The sequence below is a fragment of the Rissa tridactyla genome, chromosome 5 (assembly GCF_028500815.1).
Source record: "Rissa tridactyla isolate bRisTri1 chromosome 5, bRisTri1.patW.cur.20221130, whole genome shotgun sequence".
NCBI lineage: Eukaryota > Metazoa > Chordata > Aves > Charadriiformes > Laridae > Rissa > Rissa tridactyla.
In genome coordinates, this window is record NC_071470.1 from 48,729,926 (window position 1) to 48,751,003 (window position 21,078).

Here is a 21,078-nt window from a genome sequence, read left to right on the forward strand (position 1 = left end):
TTGTAATGAGTAATCATTACATATGGTATCGGTCCATTTGCTACTACAGTAGAGCACTTGGAAAAAGACTCTAGTTCCTTTTCCTTCCTCTGGTTGGCTGGTATGCTAATAATTTATTTGAAATACTAATGGGTCTTATGCTTGAACAACTTCGCTTATTTGGACTTGTTTCTTTATCACTTAATTTCTGTGTTAAAACAACCAAAACACCCTTTTCATTGTCAGTCAAGTCTATGTAAATGTTTGTGCCAGCAGTTTAACCAAGTAGTCCATCCATTCAATTTTTCAGGGAAATGTAGTCCTGAATTTTTCTGCAACGAATCGTATTTCTTGCTTGAGTATAGCACGTTATTTCATGAATGACAGTAACAAGTTACTTAATGGACAAAAATATATTTAGCTTTCTCTGAAATGCTGTATCTTCCTATCTTATGCTTCTCTGTATTTCAGCTGAGTTTGGATCAGGTCCTGAGTAATATGAAAAAGAGCTAAACTATTTTCCCCTTAAGCATAAAGTGAGAAAAAAAATAAATCTCTTTTTCCCTCGGAATTTCTTACTGTTTGGTAAGAAGAGACTGTCAGAAGAGCATAAAGAAAAAAGTGTGAAAGTGTGCATGTGTGTGCATGCATATATACATGTATATGTGTATAATTTTTTAATTTAAAACTTAAAGGAGTCTTAAGAGTCTGTCACTGGACAAATCGAAGCACTCCCACGTGCCTGCATCTTCTACAAGAGACCTTTTGATTCTGGGCTTTGTGGCAGGGAGTTTGCATTATGGCCACTGGTGGTAAGAAGCCTCTTTGAGAGGCTGTCAGAAATAACTTTCTTTCAAGGCTGGTTTAGTCTTAACTTCAAATTCCCTTGTGTGTGTTAGAATTTGTCACCTGAATGGAAGTACAGATCATGGACTGATCAGTTGATATCTACAGGAAAGGAAGTTTGTTCTTACCCCTTACGTTTGTTTCTCATAATGGAGTGTGTCTGTTGCTCTGGATATCCAAATATTCACAGTGAAGCCAGCCTTATAGATGTTTTAGTTTTCGTTGTTAAATTTATAATCTATAGTGTTTATTATTTTTGGAGTTTCAGTTTTGGAAGGTCTTTGGAATGAAATGGAAGTACTTCAGATGGTTTTGAGTGGAAAGAAAGGAATACTGAAAAGTTACAGAAATGAACAAGACTAAGTCTTGTGTAACACTCTACCTAAAGGCTAACTCCTTTTAGAAGATAAATAATCTTGAATAATGAACTGTTTCCTCTCCTTTTTTAAGTATATGCAGTATCTCCACTCTGAATCTGCTTCTCCCATGCCTTTCATCTCCTCTCAGAAGGGGAATAAAAGTTCTTCCTGTGTGAGGTGACAGCCTTGAAGAAAAGCAATATGTTACTTATTTTCTCAATGTGGAGCAGAGGCGGTCTAAAAAATATCTTCTTCACCCTTCTTTTTTTCCTTCTTTCTGCAATTATTTCTTTCATTTTGCTTGCAAACCAGTTCACCCCGTACTGTACTTGAGAGGGAATGAAATAGGAAGTGGAAAAAGAAGTGGGCAGATCCTCAATTATGTGGTCAACTCAGGGTGGCATGGCTCAACCTGACTCTGCTGAAGAGCCCTGTGGTCTCAAAAGCATCGATACAGTCCGGTATAGCCAGTATGTATGGCTCTGTAGAACTAGATACAGGCAGAAGTATGCTTCCGTCTACTCCTCCCCTTCTGTGGGGTGTTACAGACGCTCTGGGCTTAAGATAGCCATTTGTAGGAGGCAGCACTTAGTTTGCTGTTCAGACAGCTGTTCCCTGCATCCCCTGGGAAAAAGAAAATTGCTGGCTGAACTATGCATATCTAGCCCAACCTGCTGTACTGGCTCAAAAATACTTGGACAACCTCTGGCAACTTGGGGTTTTGGGAAGGTGATGGAGTGGGTTGGTGTTTGTTTTTTTTTTTTCTCCAGACTTCCACCATGTCATAGCATTCCCAGAGACTGCTTTTTCAGAATATTCAGTGATCCCCTGTCACCATACTGAGTCTTTGAGAAACACTTTTATATTTAAATTGTTCTACCTATTCCTGGCCAAGATAAAAGCAGCAATCGGAAACTCATTTATATTTAACGCTAGCTAAAATGTTTTTCTTTGTGGTTTTGATGTATTTAAAACTTCCATTTCCGTGCAAGGAGCAGTGCTGTCTGTTACAGAGGGATGCGTGGGTGCAGATGCTGAAAGCATGTTAGGACAATTCCGCAGTCAGTCACTTCCCTTCAGGAGGTGTCAGAAGGAAAGCTGCCTGGGCAATTTGCCTCCTTTGTGCCCAGTTGTTTAGATGTCTTTAGAAACCTTTATTGTTATTCACGTTGAGCTATTCAAACATGCTGGATTTACTTTGTGAAAGCTCTTTGCCTGCCTGAAGTCTGTCTGTTTTACCGTGTCAAGCTGTGGAGGTTATAGCATCCAGCAGAAGAAAAGAGGGAATGGGAGTCAGCAGTGATGCCATAAACTGACCCAGCTGCCTCTTTGCTGATTGATCATGCTGGAGGGGAACTCATGAAATGTGTAATTAAATACATCATTTATTGCTTTGAAACCTAGCTGCCTTAACTGTGAATCTCCTTTTTCTCTTTTTGCAGTCCCTTGTATCACTAAGTAAACACTTTTTGTCCTTCTACAACAAATGAAGCCATTTTAATTTCCTGAACAGAGCTTTTTCAGGTGTGCGGAAAGGATCCTTTGTGAGGAAAAGATGTTCTGCCGTGTCACGACTGTCTCTTAATACAGAAACACAAAGAGGACAGACTAATTTTAATTGGCAATCTTTGTTCTGACATTCCCCGGATTTTGAGTGGAAGTTGAACTGAACTAGAATGAGACACAGAGAAGTCATAAGCTTAAGAAGTCAAACAGTCATAATAAGGAGGGCTGTAGCATGAGCATCTTGCTCTCGGATCTCTGACGCTTATCACAACCGATTGATTGTCGTTCCTTATGTGCTGAACCCTTACAGTCAGGGAATGATGGTTTTGCTATTTTAAATAGTTCCACTCCTCAGAGCGAAGATCCCATCTCATTCCTAGTTTTACTGCTTGGCTTGAGTTTTTTTCTTGCAACTCTGAGGCTCTGCTCTATCTCACTTGCCCTTCACCTAGTTTTGGCCTGCTAATTTTGCTTTCTCCCTACAGCTTCTCGTTGATATTCATCCTCTGTTAAAAGTAGACCTCTTTTTCCTCTCTCCCTTTGCCCTCTTTCCAGCTCCTGGTATGCTTATTTATCTTCATTTCATGATAAAAATTGTTTGAAAATATAGTTTTGCACAGGGACAACAGCAGTATCTTTCTAAATTCTGTTCAGGTATTTTATAGTGTTACTCAGTTTTGAAAAGGCAACAAAACATCACTGGAGTTGACATGACTTTTCCTTTTATTTATTTCTAGTTAAGGAAGTCTGTACTTTTGATTTGTTGTGTTCCTTAAAATATTTTTTTGAGTAATCAATGTGGTTGCAAGGTTTCTTAGTAGGAGGATCAAGATGATTGCAGATCAGTTGTGTAGTCATGTGCAGTTTGATCACATTTCAGAAAAACTTCCGTGGTTACTCACCTCTCAAAGGGCATGATTTTAATAGTAAAATATTCAATCCAACAAGTAGGGTAATGTTTTTTTCTTAAAAATTCAGATCATAATTGCAAACCGTACTACATTTTTAATATGCTGCAAATATACATGTTTGTGAAAGAGAAGTGCTGGTTATGTATGTCATATGAAAATGTTGATCCTGTGCTAGAAGGTGATACAGTAAATCTGTTTTTAATAACTTTGCTCCTACCATAACATTTTGAAGTAGTAGGCAAAACATTGTAAGATTTGTGTGGGCAGCATTTTTCATTTGTTTTATCAATCATATTCTAATATATTGCAAGATCACCAAAGATCCACTGGTCCTAAACTGATTGAAAACGGAAAGAGAGAAGAAGAAAGGGTTAAAATGCATAAATTATACTAAAAGTCTAAATATATTCTTCTGTATATGTTTTTCTCTTATGAATTATCTGAGTTTAGCAATACTTCCTTAACCCAACTTATTTTATACTTAGTATCAAAGAAGTTCATAACACTTGGTAAATGCTTGGTAAATGGTACTAAACTTGGTGAGCTAGGGAGATGTTTTTGTTTTACAGGGAATGCTATAATAATGTGGCAAAGACAGCAAATGTTTTGTGTTGTAATTAGTAAAATAGGCTTCTTTCTCTTCTCTCTTTTTCAGATGGTTCATTATTTCAGATAGTTTATTAAGCTTGTATATGCTGCATTATTTTGCATATGCAAGGTAGTAGACAGAATTTTATTTCTAAATTGCAAAAAAGAGGTGACTTGTACATAGGAGACTTGGGTAGGTAAAAGACTTATTTTAGGAATCTGTAATATGTAAATACATGAGTCCAGATATTTTAGTATCTGTACCTTCCTGTGGAATTTCTAAAATTGCATTAGACTTCAGTTTCTATGTCAGCATATTTATTTCAGCTTATAGTGTAGCTATTGTGTAATGAAGGTAACTGGTCGCAGCATACTGCTCTTACATGGTACCATGTGCGGTCTGTCCTCATGATTTAGATGCCCCCATTTATATATGCAGACATGGATTTAAAAAGCATACTTGTATTAATATAACTATTCATATTATACATACAGCATTGTCCTAAATGCTGTATGCAAAATTGTCCCTGCACAGAGAGCTTACTGCTTGTAGAGATAAAAGCCAAAAATGGGAATACAAACAGGATGTGGTTTTAGCTGCTAGAAAACAGAAAATTGTTCCTTGGCTTATAGGCCAGGAGTCTGTAGGTGACACTGTACGGCTCTCTTTCTAAGGATACTCTCCCAACAGAATTTTCTTTCCTGAAAATTGAAAAAGAACAGCAGAGGAGGTGCTAGAAAGATATTTTTGGTATCTTTTTAGTGCCATTTTTTTCCTACTTACCCGGACTTACTCCTATACTTAAACAGTTAAGATTTTGTTGCTCTAAGTCAATCTGCATGGTACAGTGTTCTGTAAGTACAAATGGCAGTCTCTTCCAAAGCATGTTGCTATTAATAAACCCTAACACAAGATTACTTCTCATGATAACAGCAGCAGCTGGCAAGAATGTTTGCAATTTTAACATATTTGGAGCACTACTACATTCCGTCTTGCATTTCTCCTGTGGTTTGTTGTCAGTGAAATTTCAGACTGAATTCTTACCACGAATTTCTTCGTGGTCTCGCAGTCTTCCCTTCCTTTGCCTCCCTTTTCCAAATCCTGTCTAGCTATCAAAGAAGTCCTCTACTGTCTAGTGCCTGTTCTGTCCACATAGCTTTTCTAAAGCATCTCTCTTTTCTTTCCTGCCTTTTTACACCCACAGTGTTCCTGTCCTTTGCTTCTCCACTTACGCTGCGCGTGGTTCTGGGAAGCCCTTCCTGCCCACTCACCTCCTTTAATGAAACGAGGAATTATCTGTAGCTGGCTAGTCTAATATTTCCTAATTGAACCAGATAAGCCATCAGGTTGAAGAAATATAAAAATACAGCTGCTACAGCATCTATTAATTAATTTTTAAAATATATGCATTTATGTTTAAGTATAATAAATTATTAAAATATTACATGTCAATCAATTTCTACTTCTTACCCTCGCTTTATTATCTTCAGGCAGATAATAAACTCTCACAGTTGGTACCAATTCTCTTCTCTTGAATAGCACCCAGAATAGATGCTTGTGCACCTTTCTTTTTTGGGAGGAATGTGTTTATTTTAAACAATACTAATCTTCTATCTGTTTCAAGTATTAGACATGTGAGCCTGACGCTTATTTGCAGTTCTCATTCACACTGATGCAAGAAATAAGTAAGATTATGTGACAGACACTGCACATGGCAAAAAGCTAATCATACAAATTAAAGAAAGCGAGGCTGCATCATCCCTTTAGCCTATGGCAGGATCTATGGTGTCTGTGCTATTTCTGACCGAGATTCATCTAGTGGTATAAAATTGCTTCTGATGGAAATTGTTAGTTTTCTTGTCATGTCTGAAATATCATTATGTGTTGAGGTCACTTTGCACTATAAAAATTTGACACTAATTGCAATTAATGTGAGGGTTGAAATTAATTTCCAGCTTTATTAAGGACATATGTCCATAGCAGTATTTCTTCACTTTAGAAAGAAAATGGTTTAGAATAGTAAGAGCAGCTATTTTGGTTGGTGCCAATTTGTATGTAATATTCTGTGGATTAAAATTGCAAAAGTAGATTCATTTTAGGCTTGGTTTGTTGATGTTTTTTAAGTCACCTCACCCTCCTCATGGGTAAACAAAGTTTGTTATAATTTTATTGGAATTATTATGTTTAATTGTCAAATTATTTTACTGTAAATTTCTTCTAGTTTCTTCCCTTCTTCTGTTTTCTTGTTGCATAAAAAGCTGGTCATCATGGGGGGAAAACTTCAGTGAGTTGTAGCAATTCCCTCCCAGAAGAAGAAGAGGAGGCAGCTGGAACTGCCTGATACCAAGCTGTGTGAGCGATCGTGGGCTTCTGTGAGATCTGTTGGCATAACTAAAGTTAGCTTTTCAAATGGCCTGCCTATTGCGCTGCCTTGCTGAGTGAAATTTCTTTGGAGCATCTGATTAACGTGGATCGCTTTCTGGACCTGGCAGCACCTCAGTTTATTACATCTGTTCAACCTGTCTTCCATGGTTTGTCCTGTGCATTCCCATGAAGGGCTGTATCCAGATGCAGCTGTCTTGCAGGCACAGTCCTAAGCCCTGTGCCGGTCTTGAGATTTCTGGGAAGGCATCCAAACTTCTGAAAGGGTCAAGAGGAAATAGTTTCCTGTTCTGAAGTGCTGGCCCATTTTAATTTGAGCACACAAGTGAACAATTTAAATGTCCAGAAATACTGCATATTTGTCTGTTTATGGCTGTGTCTAGCAGGTCCAGCCTTACTTTTCTCGATTTGGGTAGAGCTTGTATCAGAAGTGACCTATTCTTTCTGGTATGTGGAGAAAGTAAATGCTTGAAGACATCTAAGACATCCTCAGAGAATTAATTCATTCCTGAAAACATGTCAGTGAGGAGAGGTGGGTGTGGAAACCTTCGCCCCCCCCATCACATCACCCCCCACCCTGACTTCTCTCTTTTTCTTTTACTGATACAGAGGGAATCATAGAATCATAGGGTTGGAAGGGTCCTCTGGAGATCATCTAGTCCAACCCCTGCCAGAGCAGGGTCACCTAGAGCAGGTTGCACAGGAACGCGCCCAGGCGGGTTTGGAATGTCTCCAGAGTCGGAGACTCCACCACCTCTCTGGGCAGCCTGTGCCAGAGCTCTGCCACCCTCAAAGTAAAGAAGTTCCTCCTCATGTTTAGGTGGAACTTCCTATGCTCAAGTTTGTGCCCGTTACCTCTTGTCCTGTCCCTGGGCACCACTGAAAAGAGCCTGGCCCCATCCTCCTGACACCCACCCTGTAAGTATAAGTGTTGATAAGGTCCCCCCTCAGCCGTCTTTACCTGCACTAAAAATCCTCGCTGGTCACTGAAGTGCAGGAATCTTAAAAACCATGATTTGCACCTCTCTCCACTAATTTGGAGTGTCTTTCTGGCGTTGGGGGACCTAATTTATAGAAGCAGGTAGCGCTGGCAGCTCTTTGCAGTGGACACATAGACCATAAGAATTCATAATGGGTGAAAATTTTCAGCATATTCTTTGGGCTTCAGTAGACAATTTGTGTCCCCTGAGGTTATTCAGACATAGTTACCCAGTCATAATAGGTACTGCAAGCCTAGGAAAATGAATCTTTCAGGAGACATCTGTGTTTATTTGCTCTTAGCATTGTCAATCTTTTGCGTATGTATGTTGATGTAAAAATTGAGATACATTATTTAGTAGTTGGCCCTAAGGCCCCATATTTTCTTGGTGATTTTAAGATTTTGTACTTCAGATTTACACTACTTAAGCATGAAAAATGTTAGTGAGTAAAAACCCTTTAGATCAAACTGTCCTCTCTGTGAAGAGATAACTAAGCTTCATGATATAAGCACCAAAATGTGTAAATTTTTTTAACATAGTTTGAGTGTATGTATAATGTACAGTATTTGTATATTTACATATTTGGAAGAAGGTAAATAGAATTCTTTTTGCAAAGGTACTTGCATTGACACAAATGAAACCTCGGTGGGGTGAAATGTAAGACAGAATTATTGAAAAATAAAGAAATATACTTAGTAGTAGTTTTAAATGTAATTTAAACTATTTTCCACTGTTTCTCTAATTTTAATTTCAGGTGGCCTGTATCTTAGAGTTCTGCTACCTTTTTGCTTAGCCTTCAGAACCATGAAGTCAGGACACCTGTTTGTGCATTTTCATGCAAGAAATTCCTTGCTGTGAGGCAGCATAGGACACACGCTTTGTAATGCAGCACAAATTCGAAGCTTTGATCTCTCTTTATTAGGAGTTTTAACCAGCAGTTTTACAGAGTTTTGAGAAATAGTTCATGTTTTGATGGTATGTGGACATACGGGGAATGAGTATTCTGTGGAGTCTTGAGACTAAACTGTTGAAAATCTAAAGTATTGTGTGGGCTTCTTTTAGCTTACTAAGAGACAAATTTGGGGGTGAAGAGGAAGGAGGTGATGGAGAAAGGGAATTAAATGTGAACGCTGTGACTTTGAAGAGACTGTATTCCTCATAGATGTTTCCAATTTAATTTCCTAAGACAAACACTGAAATTAAGGGGTAAAATAATTACTGCTGCAAAATAGCCAACAAAATGAAAGCAACTGAATAAAAGGTCCTTTTTTCACAAATGTGGCCCCCTCTGTATTGTATGCACCTTAAGAGAGTATTGTCCAACTGTTTCATTCCAGTCTTTAAATTAGCTCAGCATTATCAATAAGCTTTTTTAATTTTCTCTCAAAGAACAAAAAATCAGTATGCGTTCCAGTAGAGAGGACATACAAATGTATTTTGTCTTTGAAGAATTAGAGTGCCAGATATTGGATGTGGCATTCCAAAGCACGTAATGACACTGATCACAAAGCTGTTGCCCTATTAAAAACCGAATATATGCAACCATCTTTGTATTTCTAAAAGAATGTCAGTTGCTACTTATAAATATGCTAAAACCCTTTCTGAACTTCTGAATTCCTTTGACAGTGCTTGTGAACTTCTTGGTCTATTTTTAAAATACAATATATAATTTTCATTCCGTAACATGCAATATTAAAGCTAGTAGGTAATTGCTTCCTTTCTTCTTCCATTTAGAATTGGGGAGTCATAGCATCTCGTTATCTAATACTACATAATAACAATCCTCAGAATACATACACAGATATAGATGCTGTTCTTTCAGGGAGAGTTTTAAGATTTCCTTCTAGCTTCTTGCAAGTAAGTAGCAGCAGAGCTGCTTTGTTAAGACTCCGCCCTTGATTATGTGCATCTCACAGACATATCAAAAACTGTGTCAAACACAAAGATTTTATCTGGCCTGTTTTAGGTGTGCCTTCATTAAGTGTTTTCACGAATAGACAGATTAGCAAATTTTCTGCTATTATCCAGCACAACAAACCTTAAGTTCTTCCTATTTTGTATTTCTTTCCCTTCATATTATCTTATATTCTAGCTTTAAAGTAATCAGATTTTTTTTCAGTATAAACAAGAGCTCAGCTTTTAATAGGAAAAATATTAAATGGGAAAACCCTTGCATATTGTCTTTTAATATATTATAAATAAGGAAACTTTTTTTCTTTCTCCAGTCCTTTGCCCCTCAATAATGAAATAAAAAATTCTCCCAGCTTACCTTCAGTATGCAGTTTCTATTCTGTGCACAGGAGAGGAGAGACAAGAACCAAAGTGTAGTTGTAAGCAGTAGCTTTATAAACAAATCTGGAAACTAAGGTAATCTTGCCTTATGTCCTTCCTTTCCTTGCTTCTTTCACCTCATAGATGGCTGCTGTCACAGTCTCCAAACTTGCAAACAGCTACTGCTAAGAACCCCCCATCTTTCCTTGCTTGACTTGGAAAAGCAGGAGTGGTTTCTTTCCTGTTAAACTAAAATGCAAAAAAATACTTGTATTGAATGCTGGCCGCATCTCAGGTTGCAACAAGCTGAAGTTGGAGGTCTCTGAGATGACACAGAAAAGATGTTTCAAGAACTGGACATTCGAGCTATTCTGACTAGTCCCTGGTCCAGAAGATATCTAGCACAAAGCACAAGGCAGATAAAATTCCATCCTGTCCTAATCCCATTGGGAATAGTATCATTTCTGCTGAGAAAGGCAGACCTCTTGAAGGTCCTGTGATCCTTTCTACTTCTCTCTCCTGTCAAGTTTCTGTACTAGTGAGGATTTAGGAATGCATTGGTTTTGTGGATGTAAAATTCAGTTGTTGCATCAGTGTAACTTGCGTGTTAATAAATGGTCTCCAACTGAAATCCTGCTCAGATTTTGCTGTCCAAAGTAAAATTGTATATATTTCTTTACCAAGTATGTTAAGAAAATTTCAATGTATAAATGGAACTGGAGATAATTGAAATTAACCTATTTTGTGTGTTACACGCACACACACACACATATATATACATGTATTCAATTTGGAATGGGGAAAAAATTGGCTGGGATATACCATGTTTTTCTGAAAGAGTAATTTTGCCTCTGAAAATGTGTTTACCTCATTGGGTCCAAATAGCTAGTATTCATTGGATCAAGATTTAGAGAAAGACAGTTTTTCCATACAGAAGTAACAGAAGGTGTAGGCAGGAATGACATACAGATGAAATACTGCTGCATAGAAACTCTCTGAAAAGAGAATTTGAGGGCGCTACTTTGTAAACAAAATTCATTAGGTGTTGAAAAATCACCACTGCATTTAAAGTGCAAAATGTGTTTTCTTCATGTATGAATGAGGATGTTTGAGCTCTGATTTACAGCTGTGTTTATTTTCATAAAAATACAAGAATTCCTAAATCTGATTCTCACCTAAAGGCAAAATTGGAAGTGGTCATGAACATTTGTTAGATTACTCTAAATGAAAGTTGTGAGAGATTCATCTTATCTACAGGAGGAATGTAAGCTGCACTTTGTGTGGTCTTAGCAGTGATTCAGTTTCTTTACAATGGTTGCTTGAAGGGAAATGGCATTTTCTCCTCTTTGGTGGATGCTTCAAATTCAGAGACTATTTAGCAATATTATAGTTATCACAGAGTGGAGAAAACCAGGCAGTGCCACACCAGTCCGGTGCTTGTGGCGTAGATACAGTATTGCTTTGTTGGCTACAAATGGTATGAGATACAGAAAGTGAGACTGACAAAAGACAGAACAGAAAAATGAGTGGCTTATAGTACCAAGCAGCCAGAGCTGTATTGCTAAAAATGTGGATGTTTCTGTGCATGCATGTCAGCAAAATAGAAAAATTTTGTAGTGGTAGAAGCTATTGAAGTATTTTTTTAGTACTCCTGGGGTGGCAGTCCCAGTTGACAAGAACTTTATATAATTTTTAAAAGCGATGCTGTAGATTATATAGTGAAGTCTCTTGAACAAGAATATATACTTGCGGAAGAGTATATCATGACTTGTTTATGAATCTGTTCATTTCATAAAAAGAAGACCTGACATTGAGTGTTGGACAGCCAAAGTATACCGTGGTTTCCTTTTTAATCTTGTTTTATGTCTTGCTTGTGGAGTCAAAGCTGGATTGGTTGCAGTTACAGATATCTGACCTCTAAGTGCCACCAGTATAATAGAAATATAACCCCCTGTTCTTAATCAAAAACCTTTCAATTAACCTGATACTGAAGTTGTAAGTAGCAACTTCTATCACAGAGGAGAAACCCCTGAAGAGGACATGGTGCTTCCCTCGAGTCCCAGCTTCCTTGAAAGCTCAGGATGCGTGTTTTAAGGGAAAGATCCCATATATAGTATGTTGATTGACACTTAGGTGTAAAAAACCACCAAAGTCATATGACTTGGCAGAGGAGAAAATGCAATACATAATGGCAAAGATATTGTCACTGAGATTACTGTAATAACTGTTTTTTAAGATTTATTATAAAAAAACTGTCTTGTCTTTTAAGTCCCCTTGTTTCTACTTGCATGTAGTCAGAAAAGAAGTCTTGAATTTTGTTTTGCCCATTGTTAGTAGAGAATCCTTTGGATGTTATCTTTAGGGTTATGGAAAATGGGATTTTGCTATACCTAGCATGCCATTATTTATGATCTTTTTTATCAGAAACTATCACTTGCAACAGTTTGTTAGTGAGGGGATCTGATCAGATCGGGGGGGTGCTGTAAGTTCAAAAATTGGCAAATCATCCTTAAGTGACCTTTTTACCAATATTGTGAAGAATGCAAATTGTACTGAAGTTTGAAATCTCTCAGTGCATAAATTTCCAAAATACATCATCCAGAGAACCGTTTTGCACCCTTTTTCAGAACTATTGATAATTCAGACTTAATTTTCCTTTTCCTCCTTGAAAAAGTTATGCTTGTGTGCAGGTGACTTGAATAGTCTAATAGATGTGGGTTTAGTCTATGATGAAAATTAAATTATCACCAGACTCTGCTAAGCTAGATGGATTTTTAGCCTGACCTAGAGAGACATTTGTGATGTTCTTGTGAACTATAGCATGTCTAAAATGTCCCATGGATTTAATAAAGCGCACATAGAAGGCAGAACTCTGGTGTAACATTTGCATAGAGTTACCATACCAATGTAATGGTATGGTAATAGATTTAGGGTTTTATGAGCGGAAGAGATTTCTGAGGCACATTTGCTACTTAAGGCTATGCTTATCTTATGTACCATATGAACATTTGTAGCACATGAAGTATATTGGGCACATATTTTAAAAAATTGCAAATTTTGCTGTTCTAGTTTGGGGTTTTTTGTGGGTTTGTTTTTGTTTTTTTAAAGTATTTGCCTCCATGCAATATAATGGTTTTCTTTGCAGTCTCACTGTGTACCGAATTTTGTCTTCGTAACGAAAAATACAATTTTGGATCACAATGACGTTCAATAAGGGCCTTGTCATCCTGCAGCTTTTTTATGTCAGTTTATCATATTGTAGGAAGGGCTAGGAGGAACTGCAAGTCTTTGTCCTAGGTTGAGAGGGATTTCATAATACTGGGGAAATCCTCAAGTTACTGTAGTGATCTCTTCTACAAAGCCCAGTTTCTTAAGGAAAAAAATCTGAATTTATCATTTTTCTAATATTAAAATCCACACTGAAAAGAGCTAGCACTTAATTTCTGTCATTTATTTCTATACTTCATGAATCTTCTGCAGAAAAGTCATCTATGAATTTCTGGAGATGAAAATATGTATGATAGTTTATCTGAATAAATGGTATGAACCTGCATATGTTTCCTATTAACATGAACGAGTAATATACTTTGTTCTAAAATAGTAAAAGATTTACCCTAGAAATGCTAACTATAACATACAACTATAACATATAGTCCTACATGCAACCAGACACTATTAATTCTAATAAAACCCAAGAAATTTGTTTATTAACGTAATAAATCTACTCCTATCAAGCTTTCCTCCTCCTATTTATTTGGTTACTGTTTTCAACTGTAAGCAAGCTGCAGCTATTGAAATAGAAAATAGCTTCTTATACTTCTATCTTACCACATGTCTGTAGAACATACAGAAAAGTAATACCTTATGTTATTCCTTTATTTTTATTCAAAATGGAATTACGAAGTTTTGTCTTTCATGTAGTTTAAGAGCAGTATGAAGACTGGACTAGTGCACTTTGAGATTTCTCAAGATTAGTATCCAGTTTTGAACTGAGTTGCTTGCTGCATTGAAGAGGTGGAAAATACAGATTTAGTCACCCTAGAAAATAAATTATAATTACATTAATAAATTATAATACATTTCTTGCCTTTGTATTTGGTTTAAGTTCTTACTTTTGAAAAGGCTGAGAGATTAAACCAGCAAGAAGGTTATCCAAAACTAATATAATTAGTAGTGAAAAAAAGAGAAGAAAGGGGGGGTGGGTGGGGTGGTGAGGGTTTATGCATTAGAAGATTGAATTATTTATGAATAAAGTTCACCTTCTCCATAGTAAAGATTTTCAAGTTGCGTGGATGAACCATGTACTTGTGGAATACTGTGTGCTTCTAGTTATTAGGCATCTACTTGCAAACTGAATGAAGATGCCCGCTGCCTCATTGTCTGTGAAATTTTCTAGTTATGTTTTCTCAGAAAAATGTATTATCATCCTACCAAGACTTTTAGAAATAATCCATTCCTATCTTGGCCACAAGATGTAAAATTATGCTGATTTTTTTTTTTTTTACTATTCTCAAAGTGTAGTCTTTACAAGAAAGGTAAGTCAACAAAGTAGTGACAAAATAAGAAACTATTAGATTACTCTTTGGAAATCTTTATTCCTGACATTTCCTTAAAAAGTTAAGGGAATTTATAACAAGTATGAAGGAGCTTAGATACTCATAAACAATTTCTCATGCCATTAAGAGTTGATGCTGATAGAAGCTTTATTGTTCCTTTCTTAACTTAAAAATTCTTAACTTAACTTAAAACTTTCTCATGGCTAAGTATATCCATTTTAGTCCTTTTTTTTTTTCCAGAAAAATGTTAAGTTTAACTGAATTTTTTTTGTTCTTAAATTGTAATCCACTATGTAATCACAGTAATATCTTGTTTAAAGAGAAAGGACTATGAATATCAAAGTTAAAAAAAAAAAAAGGTAGTTTTCCCACTAAAGTAATTTTAATTTTATTGTAATTTTCTTCCTTTGTGTGTATGGTTTGGGGAAGCAAGGGGGCTGTCAACTATAAAATTTTAAGAAAATTTCAGTTGAACATTGTTTCCATGTTAATTTTCAGTGAATTATTTTACATCTTGCAGCTTGTGGTGTTGTTTCTGTAGTGGACGTGAAGGGGCAGTGTAGTGCTGTCTATAAATCTTCCTCTGTTTTCATCTTTTCAATCTATTCTGGAAGATCGTGGTTTGAAATGTGATTGTTTTGTCTGTTGTGTGTACGTGCATTGCTTGTAAGGGAAGTATGTTAATCCTTTTAAGTTAAAAAAATATCCTAGAAATGTTAATACAGTTAAAATAGTCCTTGTTTAAAATGAGTCACTGTTTTCTCCTCGATACTGTTTATACTCATGAATGTAGATAATATCCGATGTTTTTTCAAAAGTGTTAGTGTTTAAAGGTTTCCATGTGCTAGAAGCACATGAAGAGTATGGACAAGTGCTGGCAAAGTACAGCTAGGCTTGAAATACAAAGGGTATCGACAAAACAACTTTGATTCCTTTTTTGTTTGCTTTTTTAACTTTGGATACTAAAGTACATTTGAAGCACGTTTTCCTTGCTAATAGCAACCATTATTATATGCATTACTTGAGACCCTGCAGAACTGAACTACTGGAGATGCCTGATACGTTTTTCTCGAGTAGAATTGGTTGGTATCCAAAGCAGGCAGTGTGTCAGTGTTTCTTGAAACCACCATCACAAATGGAAGGGTCATCATCTTGGGATGCATGGTCTGAAACAATGTTTATAGATATAAGCCTTAGCTATAAGGAAGAAAAGATATAAGGAATAATTTTTTTACAATGAGGGTCGTGAGATGCTGGAACAGGTTACCTAGAGAAGTTGTGGATGACCCATTATTTGGAAGTGTTCCAGGCCTGGTTGGATGGAGCTTTGAGCAACCTGGTCTGGTGGAAGGTGTCCCTGCCTGTGGCAGGCGGGTTGGAACTAGATGATCGTTAAAGGTCCTTTCCAACCCAAACCTTTCTGTGATTATTTCTGATGTTACTGTTTCATCAACAGAACCAACATTCACTGTAGTCTTTTTTTATGACAGTGTTCTGGTTGATGTAGTTGATGTTCTGTCCAAATTATATAGTAATGAAGATTTTGAGGTTAAACTTTATGAATGAGTGAGTGTAGCTCTGCCAATTTCAGTAGCAAGCTTTTTCTTGCATACTGTGTCATATTTTTGAAATTTTTATGTTGGATTTTTTTTTGGTAGACAACTTAGATTTTGCTTCTGTGAATGTCTAATTTTGTTTCTAAGTAGTAGAACATTGAATCTTAAAAGATTTCATATGAAACATGTGGAACATGCAAAAATCTTGCATTCTTCAAGTCTAAATCTTCCATCATAAATGGAACTTTCCTTGTTCATTGACTCTGCTTTAGCACCCCAGTCTGTAGGTCAGGACCGTAGTCTGAAAAGGTAAATAATGATACTGAGAAGCTCAGGCTCTTTTGAAGATAACAAGCAAGGCAAACCTGGGTTAGTAGCATAGCAAATACCATCTAGATACAGCCCTTCTGTAGTATTATATTCCTTCCACCTGGAGTGCTGATGAGCTGAAGAAAGGCATATTTCTGGAAAAGAACCTGTCATTTTAGCAGATCATTTTTCCATCTATAAAGTGATGAACCTTCTCTCATAATAAACTACTTTCAGTTACTTAGTGTTCTAAAGCAAGCAGTTTTCATCTTTTCATCCTGGTGCGTATTAAACAATTCAGAGAACAGATTGAAAAATAAGACCCAAGAGTGATACTTATTTTTTAGGTACAGAACATCATGGAAACCACTGATAATTTTAATGACTGATAATAAATATGTACACTGAATATTAACTCTTTTTAGCCAGTAAGTGGCTTTTGATTAATCATGAGTATTTTTATTAATTTCTGGATGTTAAAAATGTCTATTACCTGTTTTGTCTTTTGATAAACTTTTTATTATTTCCTTACAGTGCTCTAAAATATGAGAAATATTTTGAAATGTGTGCTAGAATTTTCCAGGAAAGATCAAAGTACATGTTCTTCAAGGTGAAGTCAATAGATTTGACCTACATTAAAATTTGAAATTAGGTGGAGAATTCTAGTGAACTTTAATAGTGATTTTTTTTTTTTCTTCTATCTATTACAGGGTTATGATAGACATAAGCAATAAAAATGTCATTTGAGAACGCCATTGTATAGCTGCATGACAAGCTCTTTCATGCCCTGAGAAAATTGCTTTCTCTTTTTTGTTTATTCTATGATCACCAGTGAAAAGAAGCCAGTAACACAGCCAATTTTGTATGTGTGTTCTGTTTAACTCTCTAAGTGTGGTGTATAAAGGTTAAAGATTATCTGTGCTTTCTTAGGAGCTGTGTTAACAACGGCTGTAGAGGTAAATGTATTTTTTTCCCCCCTCAGATGGGGTGTTTCACTCTTCACTACTTCTAGAGGCAATGTAGTGTTTTTATTTCAGTATGTCTTACTAGATGAATTTTTGAAAAATGTCTTACTAGCCTTACTTGTCACGAAAGACAAATGTTAGGACACTGAGGGATTGAAACAGTAAGGCTTTTAAATTAGAAATTAAAAAAAAACAAAACCAAAAAAAAACAAACAAAAAAAAAAACCAAAAAAAAAACAAAAAAAAAAAACAAAAACAAACACCAAAAACAAGGCTCTGTGTATCAAATTTTTGACAGAGCACTTCTTTGGGCAGTGTCAGTACACCATCTTTTTACGTGTTTTTGTTAGAAAGCGTTAGGTTCCATTTCTTCAAAAGCAACAGGAACACTAGATGTGATTGGGAAATCGCAAACAAGAAAAAAGTCACTTATTTTCACATCAGCTGCATGCGTCTTTCACATCTGCCATCAGAGAGATGCATGCAATTTCAAGTGCAAAAGTGCATGTGCAATTTTTAGACTTTATGCAAACAGCATGTATCTAATTAGCTACTTGCAAAAACAAATACTCAACAGCATGCCTTGTATGCATATGTCAGCTGAAGGCAGTTACGCACAAATTTTCTTAAAAGCAAGTGTCTTTTATACTCACTGCTTAGAAAGCTCGTCAGTGTCTGGAGGGTAGCGTGGATGTTGTCGGCATTTTTAAAATTGGCTTTACAAAAATGGTTAGGCTGAGAGGGCTATTATGCCAAAAGTTAATAGATAATATGGTGCTTGTTGGTCACACATGCTGAAAGTACCAGAAACTGAAGTAGGAGAGAGTGTTCCTGTTCTTAAGGATTTCCCCCACCCCCAGCCGATGAAGAGATTTTGTTAATGAATGGAAAACTTTCATTAACAAGTTGCCTCCTTTAAAAACTAACTGAACTTGAGAATGATCAGAATAGCATTTGGCATATCATTAGTACGCGAGGAATAAGCCTTAGAAAATTTGAAGAATCGGTTCATGCAGTTCAACAAAAGTACTTTAGAATTTGGGCTTTTCTTTGGTAGCTTGTGCCCCTTTGGTCTCTTTTCATTTTCTTGCTATCTGTGCAGACCCTTTACATTTTTTCCAAACCTCCCCCCACCCCTGTTCAATAGCTAATCTGCTAAATTCATGCTACAACTGCTTCATTGAGTGGAAGCGTTGTTCTGCCCGCTTCGTACCAGCTTTGTTACTGTGCAGTATTTTTCAGCTGTTTGTGCTCATTACCATACAGCTGGTATTTAGAGGAGAGAGGGAAGCAGGCAGAAGCTTTACTGTCTGCAAGTATAAGAAGCTCTTTTGCAAATGGGGTACTGGCAGATGGGACATGTGTTTAAACGGGTTTTGCTGATAACAGACTGCATTAAAAATCATTCTGAGAAAGTCTAAGGTCAGCCCCATGAATTCAGAACTTGAGAGGTATTCAGCTTTTGGAAGACCTTTATAGAATATTAATTAACCCTGGTCCATGAAAGTGACAAATGGATTGTTTGCAGAAATGTTAGATACTATCCTGCTGCCCCCACTTTATGGTTCATTTCTTTTAGCATCGCTTGATTTGGTTTGTGGGGTTTTTAAAAAAACCATGGGATTGTATATTGTCTTTGTGATCAGGGCTGTTGCCAAAACAAATGAGCGAACAACAGTAAAATCCCAGATCTCATGAAAGGGAAAATAATTTTCCTTTTGATGTTGCAACTGAACTTCACATTATGTACAATTATATAAATCTTTGCCAGAAGCCAACCCTTTACATATACATGGCAATTGATTCTCTTGCTAGCAATATGGGTAATGCTCTGCTGGCTGAGATGGTCTGAAGAGATAATTGAGCAAAGTTTGTGTCTGGAGCTGGTATGTCTTCTACTGGATCTATTACCATAGCTGGGAAAGGGGGGACAAGCTTTTAGGCGTCTGGGCTGCTCTTCCAGGCCTGAAATGGAAGCAGGGAATTTTGAGGCTAAGTGCAAGCTGAGAACAGGTGTTCTGCACTTAGACATACATGTTAATCATTTACTGTCTGAAATACAAGGTAATTGGTATGTACTAGCACAGCCCTGCATGGGTCTAGTGCATGGCCCTTGTAACAGGATCATCAAATTCCTCGCTTCCTCCTGGAATTTGGTGCATTTTGTGCAGTGCTCTGAGCCCCCTGGGACACCCGGGGGTGACTAAGCAGTCGTCTTGCCCAGATGGAGTGCTCTGACAGCTGATGTGCGATAGAAACACCACTGGGTTAACATGTCTCAGAGTACCCGCACTGTCTTAGACCCTCTCAGTCCTAACCCTCCAGCGAGAGCTACAGAATGCTTTCCAAAGCACTGAGCCTGGGACAATAAAACCATAGACTCAACAGAGGTATTGATTTCATGGCATGTTGTAATCTTGGGGGATTTTCCCATGTTTCACCCCTTTCTTTCAAATTGAAGACAAATTCTTTTACTTCTCCATTACTAACACTACTACCCTTGCTGCTCAGTGGGAACCAGAAAGTCGCAGATACATACCTAAAAGCAGACCAGGTGGTGTCAGAAGCACACCTGAAACCTTGTCAGCTCAACTTAGTGCTCTCCTCCGTACCCCCCTGCCCCAACTATATTGCTTGGGGTAGTGAAAGATATTGCCTCTACCCGTAAGCTTTACTGATAATAAGGAGACATGCTGTATTTGTAGATGTTGGTGCTGCAGCTCAGCAAACTGTTGTAGTTCCTAAAGCCAATGCCTGGAAGTCAGAAGACAAGCTCTGATTCCAGACCTGCTAACAGATATTTGTACAACGTAGGCCAGATTTTTACAGTCTGGATAGAAGAAATCAAGTTGAGATGCTTCTTGCCTACTTAAGTATTTGCCCAGAGTTTCATTTCAAGAGTAGTTACAAAGCATCCATAGATTTTCAAGAACAGCGCTGTTCAGCTGCAAAATACCATTGCTGCTTTATAGCGTGAGCTACGTGTGTGGAAAAATGTGATGCAAAGACTTTTGCTTTGAATGAGTTAGAGTGATCACGTTTAAAATGACACTGATAAAATTGAAGATTAACGTGAGGCTTTATATATATGTTTTGAGTTGCAAGTTAAATGCTGTTCACTGGTTAGCTTTCATGTTTTAAGCACATTCACTCTGTGTTTGGCAAGAGTGAAGTGCAGAATTCGCTAACTGCAACTCATTAAAGTTCTTTAAGTCAAATATAATTTATTAGAACTCTTGACGTGTATTGCAGTACAGCAAAAAAAGCAATGGCCCAAGTAAGACCCTGTTGCGGTAGTTGCTGCACCAGGGGTAGTTCCCCTCCACTCCCCGAGTTTATTAACTCCAGCACTTTGCTTTTGCACATCTGTCTTAAAATGCAGTTATACAAAAGTACAAGAAGAGGTTATGAACAGCTGCCATCTTCTGGATCCAGCTTTGCTGCCTGGAGACTTCATTTGCGCACCTCTGCCTTCAACCCACCCTCCTCGTTTCTCCCTCTTTTCCCAGTACTGCTGCTCTGCCAAAAGTTGTTTCCTCCCTTCAGCTTTGCTGGGAAACGGATCCTGTAAATGCTGTAATTTGCTTCAGGCAAAGTTAGTTAAGTTTAAAAGGCCATCAAAAGTGATTTAAGCTACCTGGAAAATCTTTTGCATGAAGGTGATGAAAGAGCAGCAGAGCTCTAAGGTCAGTAACCTCTTGCAGAAAGGTGGTAGAATACCTGGGGGTAAAACATCTTTAACTGGCCAAGTTGTTCAGAGTGAACATCTATCCGTGGCGCATGTAGAGCAGATAGAAGCATTTCTGTCACCGTAAATGCCCTCCTACGACTGCTTGTGCTAGTATCATTACTTTGATTAAAAATCACAT

General features: G+C 37.2%; 1 protein-coding gene across 4 annotated transcripts in view; it reads left to right on the forward strand.

The window, feature by feature from the left end:
- The window catches only part of FBXW7 (F-box and WD repeat domain containing 7), a 183,090-nt gene that overhangs the window by 103,947 nt on the left and 58,065 nt on the right, over positions 1-21,078 (forward strand). The window contains exon 3 of one of the 4 annotated variants that reach the window (XM_054202204.1): positions 9,968-11,074. The exons of the other annotated variants lie outside the window; for them this stretch is intronic. Within the exon in view, the coding sequence (XP_054058179.1) occupies positions 9,968-10,012 (45 nt within the window). The 3' untranslated portion in view covers positions 10,013-11,074. Of the gene's footprint in view, positions 1-9,967; positions 11,075-21,078 lie in introns of those variants that run through there. 4 annotated transcript variants of the gene reach the window in all.